Source organism: Austrofundulus limnaeus, unplaced genomic scaffold, assembly GCF_001266775.1.
Source record: "Austrofundulus limnaeus strain Quisiro unplaced genomic scaffold, Austrofundulus_limnaeus-1.0 Scaffold51, whole genome shotgun sequence".
Taxonomy (NCBI): domain Eukaryota; kingdom Metazoa; phylum Chordata; class Actinopteri; order Cyprinodontiformes; family Rivulidae; genus Austrofundulus; species Austrofundulus limnaeus.
The window spans coordinates 330,825-336,817 of NW_013952453.1; the positions used below are offsets into that span (position 1 = coordinate 330,825).

The following is a 5,993-nucleotide window of genomic DNA, read 5'->3' on the forward strand; positions in this document are numbered from 1 at the left end:
CACACACACACACACACACACACACACACACACACACACACACACACACACACAGGTGCAGAAACCTGTGAGGAATCCCAGAAATGTGCAGGACTTCAGACCGCCTCCCTAAAACCTGCTGGTCCACCCCCAGGCCCTGGGCCCCTCAGGGTCTGAGGAGGATCCCTGTGGAGAGGCAGGAAGAGGAGAACCACCTGAAAGAGGTCCAGACCTGGACCAGGTTCTGAGTCTTGGACCTGATCTGAGTTTTAAATCCATCTTTCAACATAAACAGTTAGTTTAAAATGTTCTTAATAAATAAATTAGATTTGAAGTTCAGGCTGGACTCAAACAGTCCATCAGAACCAGAACAGAGTGGGTCTGATCAGAACTCTGAAACCAGTCCCTCAGTTTTATTCTGAGAGGAAACACGAAGTTTGTTTAGATTAAACATCATCAGCTGCTGGGGTTTCACAGAGCTTGGACCAGTCTAATCTGGTCCAGGTCTGTACCAGTCTGTCCTGGTCCTGGCACTGGACCTGACCAGCTTCAGGTCCAGTGAATCCACCAGCAGTAAACAAACATTTTCCTGGCTCTAAAACAAACAGAACCTCCAGGAGACCCCACCCAACAAACAAACGGACCAGACCCGATCCAGACCAACACAAAGTTAGTTTTGACTTAACTGATCTTGAACCACCTTGGACCACCCGGACCACCTGCTAAGGACCAGATTTTGAATAGTTACCTTCGGTGCTGGCTCCGTTGATGCTCTCAGAACTGGACTGGGACACCACAGTCCTCCTGGTGCGCCTCAGGGACCTCCCTGGGATCGGACTCCCAGACAGACTTGACGGTCTGTCTCTCCTGGAGAAGATCCCACTGAAGAACCGGGTCAGCTTCCTGTCAGAGGACCGGGCACCCCCTGCCAGTTCCAGCAGGTCACTATTGTCCAGGGTCCGGTTCTTGGCCCCTCTTGCCCTCTCAGAGCGGATCAGCTCTGTCAGGGAGTCGGTCCTATTGAGGACAGCTCCAACCTCCAGGGTCCGACTTTTCTCCTTGGGGGGTTGTGAGGATCTGGGAGCCGGGGTCTCTGCAGCAGCTGGACTGAGGGATCCAGAACTATGGTGTTCATGGTCCTTTGAGAGGGTCYGCAGACGGAGCAGGTCTCCACTGATCCTGTGTCTGAAACTGAAGCTGCGGCGCAGGAAACCTGGTTTTAGAGGAGGGGTCGCAGGACTGGAGGGGGTCCCGTTGTTCCCTGATGGGGACCTCACAGGAGGCTCTGAGCTCCTGTCCTCTACACTCCTGGTCTTCAGGAACCTCTTCTTCTTCTCCACAGCAGTTCCAGCGCAGGTATCTGGATTAGGTCCACATGGATCCTCCTGGCCTGGAGCTGGACCCCGGGTCTCTACCAATGGACTGCGGACCTTCTGCAGCTTCCTGGACACCTTCAGCCGGCCCAGCTCCAGCTGACCTGTGCTAAAGGTTCTGAAAGTCCTCATGAAGCCACGAGACCAAGACAGGTCCTCGGACTCATCCTGCACCTCCTTCAGCTCCTCCAACAGAACTGAGTCCTTCCTCCTGAAGGACCCAGACTTCCCCCCAGAATCATCCAGGGTCTCCCTCTTTACCAGGGTCAGGGAGATCCTGTAGACCGTTTTCCTCTGAGGAGTTCCTCTTTCCATCTGGTCCAGCAGGTACATCACCTCAGCAGAGAACGGGTTCTGTAGAATCCAAGACCAGACTCGCTCAGAATTAAAACCTTTCCAAAGACCAGATCCCCTTCAGATTAAACACCAGAATCCATTTTATAATCCAAATCCACAGTTCCGTCACAGGAAACGCACCCCCTCTTCATCCCAGCGGAGAAAGTCTTCTTCCTCTGTCCGAACTCTGCAAGACCAGGCTCCGACCCTCCATGAAATCCACGGTTCTCAGTCCAGCTCCCTGTCCCGTACGGAGCCGGAGGCTCTGTTCCAGTTGTGTGAGCTCATTCCCGGCAGAGAGGAGAGCAGGGAGCCGGTCTCCTCCAGCAGGAGCACAAACACCGGGGAGAGAGCGCCGCAACACCGGTAACAAAGTGCCCAAACACCGGGGAGAGAGTGCCGTAACACCGGTAACAAAGTGCCCAAACACCGGGGGGAGGAACACCCGGAGACAGAGCGCTGCTCTGCTTTCAGTCCGCTGACAGACTGACAGAAACTCTGCTACGGGAGACCCGGGGAGTCCTGCCGCTCTCTGAGCTCAACACACACAAGACCCGGAGAAAACCAGGAGCGGAGCACAGAAACACTGGAGCGGCCACTGATAGCAGTAGGTGAGATTTATGGCAGCCATATTGTGAGGAGCTCCCTCACATGTTAACGCTTCAGCTTGCTCCATATTTTACAGAAACAATCATGAATCATCCCACATAAAGTGCGATCATGAGTCTCCCTACAGGCCCGGTCTGCCTTGTCAGAACCAAAACCACTGAGCCAACACCACCACTGTGATCAAGTGACCAAGTTCTGTAATCACTGTAACCCGACCACGCCAGAACTTTAATTAAATTCTTTACATGTCTGTTAAATTTGACCAGAGCTATGCAGCCACAGATTAATAACTTTATGTCATCTTTCTCCTCATAAATTAAGTAATCTGATATAAACTGGGCTTCCCCACCTTATTTTTACAGCAACTACAGAAGTCCAGTAATAATAATAATGGGATAATTCAGTGGATTAGACAAATATTCCCAGTGTAAAAATAAATATGGTAATTTACTTAATGGGACAGTGTAGAACTCAACAGATTTTTATTATGCAAGATAATGAGCAGAATTTCATCCACAGTAACCAGCTGTTTCTGACCACTCAGGTCCAGAGGTTTAAACTTTTAGTGACCTGACAGAACATGAGTCCGTCCTGCTGTTTCTTCCTAAAAAGGTTCTGAAACTGAATAGACTTAGTGTTCTACAGAATTACTTGTGTTTCTGAAAGTTATAAATGAACTGATCACTTTAACACAGATAATTTCATGGCATGTAGTCAGACGAAAATATGGTCCATAATCTGTCACTGATGCTAAAAAATGCAGAAGCTTTATTTATTTATTTTTTCCTTTTTGTGTGAGTTTTTACTATGTTGGTRTTTATATTTGTCTTATCTGTTGGGACACAGGACTGCTACATGTGTTCAATGATAATAAAGGTCTATTCTGTTCTTTTAGTGATCTGCTGCCACTCTGCCAGGGTGTAAGGACACCATGTAGCTCCTACCAAGATGGCGGCACAATCACTAAACGTTAATGTAGCTGGCTGTGTTTCACTCCACAGAATCAATGGACTCATTTAAACTCTACAGGAACCATCTGACAGGAACCTGGTTCTGTTACGGCTTCAACCCRAGTTCACATCAGTGTTCTGGAAAGTCCTTCTGATCAGAAACATCTAAAAAATAGTGTTTTGAACTGAAGGTCCACGGGCCACAAACAACCCAGTTAGAATATGGTCCAACCCATAAAAATACTCTCATCTAAACTGGATTAACCAATCAGAAGCAGGTTTTATTTGATATTATAAATAAATTAACCTAAAATAAATCAATGTTTATTTATGTAGAACTGAGTTGGACCTCACTAGGTTCTGTTCTGAAACACCACTTTAATCAGACCTGACCAACCCGACTCTGCTCTGATCGGGTAAAACACTCACTGTGGTTCTCTTCATTGGTTGAAAGAGCCGTCAGTTTAAAACCAGTATCATCACTGGTCGAATGGATTTACTCCTTTCGTTTTCTCAGATGACAGAAATCTGGCGTCATGGTGGCAAACTTAAATCCAGGATGTGGTTGTCCCAAACAAAAATAGGTCGTCTGACAACCTAAAAGCTCTTATGTCAACCCCTGCTGTGGATTACTGAGCCAATTACTGGACCGGACACACAGCCTGACACCAGGGCCCAGATCCAGTCTGACACCAGGTCTCATCAAGACTTGGGTCCAGCATCGTGTTCCTCCTGCACTTGTCCTCAGAGCTCCTCCCCCTCCTGACTCTCAGGAGACAGAAAGTGGGTCAGAGGAGGAGGAGCAGCAGCTCTTCATCTTTCTGACCTTGTTCTCCTTCAACACATCCTGACACAAACATGTCAATAACCACCGAAACAAACAAATGTTTGTTTGTTGTTCTCACCTGTAAGGATGATGAGAGCAGGTAAACAGCAGCAGACGAGAGAAGAAATCAGTCGAACAGGAGAAACGTCAGGTAAAACCGAACCGTTGTAAACAACAAAACAATTACACCTTTGTTTGTTTGTTGTTATTGTTGTGGAAACATCAGGTCTCCCAGCAGGGGGAAAACCAAACCTGAAACTGCTTCAAAGAGAGAGGAGACCGGCCCCATCCCGACTCGTTACCATGGAGACCACAGGGGGCGAGGCCTGTGTGAGCACACAGACGGGCGGTGGTCTTTGTTCTGAGCCCTCAGGGACACCGTAGGTCCAGTCTGAGGCTCAGAACTCATCTCAGTTTTAAACACGACGACACGGAGTCAGAAAAATAAAAACAGTTTGAATAAAAGTCAAAAAGGGTTTTATTTAAGCATCAAAAGGTTAATTAATGTTAAATGAATTGTAGTGAGATGAACTGAAATTAAAAGATTAAAGTATGCAAAAAATAATAAAGTTAAGTTAAATCCATTTATTCCTTCTTTTAAAATACTGAAACTAACAATTAAACAATTTCTGAAACATAAATAYGAGTAGAAATACTTCTGTTTAGATAGATTTGTTGTTTTTCTGAGTTTTAAATATTAACAGATAAAAAAGTCAATCTTTTATTTTGATTTAAATTTCTGTAAATGTTAAAAATGATAAATATAAATACTACAGTAAAACTTCCCATCATGCCTCGTGTCTCTCACGCCCTCTGCTGCTCGACACACAGCAGTGCGCCACCACCTGGCTTTTACTTTGAAAGGACACAGCCCTGCAGCTGGTCTTCTTCCTGTTCAGTGATGCAGCTGCAGGGAGCCATTGTCATGGTAACAGATGCTTTCTGAAGCGGCCTGCCATACATCCTATGATGCATTCAAACTCCATAAAAGAAACAGGAAATCTGATCATTTCTGATTCTAAGACCTGCAGCGAGTTAAAGATTTTTACAAAGAAATAACAAGTAAATCTGACACAAAATTGCATAAAGACTCAAACTTTAATTCTTTTAAAAATCAAACAAGTGAAAATATGTGGAATAAATCCTTTTTGTTTTAAAAAGTTTAGATATTTTTCAGACTGCATGAGTTTTCAGTCAGAAGTGAACTAAAACATGAAGCTTTAAACACACTTCTGACCCCTGAACAGATGCATTTCAAAACAAAATGTAAGAAAAGAAGCAGGATTAAAGATAAAATACAGACTTTATTAAAACATAAAAGCTAACAAACTGTTCCAACAATAAAAACATCAGAACTACAATAAAACTGATTTTAAGATCATTTGTTAGGGAAAAAAACCTTGAGCTGAACAGAATGAGTTGTTTTATTCTCTGCAGAGCCAGTAGGGGGCGTTGCAGGTGTCTCTGTCATCCTCTGGTTTTCCACAGGAAGTCCAACATCCCACACAGTTTTCTCCCACAATGCTTCACTCTCAAACTTCCTGCACAAAGACGACGTGGTTCTGGTGTCTAACATACTTTCTAATCTAAAACCACTGAAATACTGACAGGCCAAGGCGGGGTTCAAGGAGAGGAGACAAGTCAAGAGGAAACAAGGAGCTAAAGAGACCATATCCACCAGTGAAAGCACCAGGAAGTCCAACTCCTTATACAACCTGGAACCAACTGGGTCTGACAGGCTCCAAGCAGTTTTTAACCAGCTTCAAACGTCTCTTTCAGGTTCCGACCGGCTCTTGCAGTTTCTGATCTGTTTGCCTTRTGGCTCAGATTAAGAGAGACTATTATTCTTTAGGTGAAGTCTCCCAGGTACTCTGGTTTCCCCCCACAGACCAAAAACTAGGGTTGGGCATAATCGTATCG

At 45.4% G+C, this 5,993-nt stretch overlaps 1 protein-coding gene across 5 annotated transcripts in view; it reads right to left on the reverse strand.

The window, feature by feature from the left end:
- Positions 1–5,993, reverse strand: part of agap1 (ArfGAP with GTPase domain, ankyrin repeat and PH domain 1) — a 117,496-nt gene that overhangs the window by 99,942 nt on the left and 11,561 nt on the right. Inside the window, exon 1 of one of the 5 annotated variants that reach the window (XM_014008547.1) lies at positions 728–2,001. The exons of 2 other annotated variants lie outside the window; for them this stretch is intronic. In XM_014008547.1, coding sequence (XP_013864001.1) covers positions 728–1,685 — 958 coding nt within the window. In that variant the 5' untranslated portion in view covers positions 1,686–2,001. Of the gene's footprint in view, positions 1–727; positions 2,002–5,993 lie in introns of those variants that run through there. 2 more of the 5 variants (XM_014008546.1, XM_014008548.1) reach the window with 2 other exon arrangements.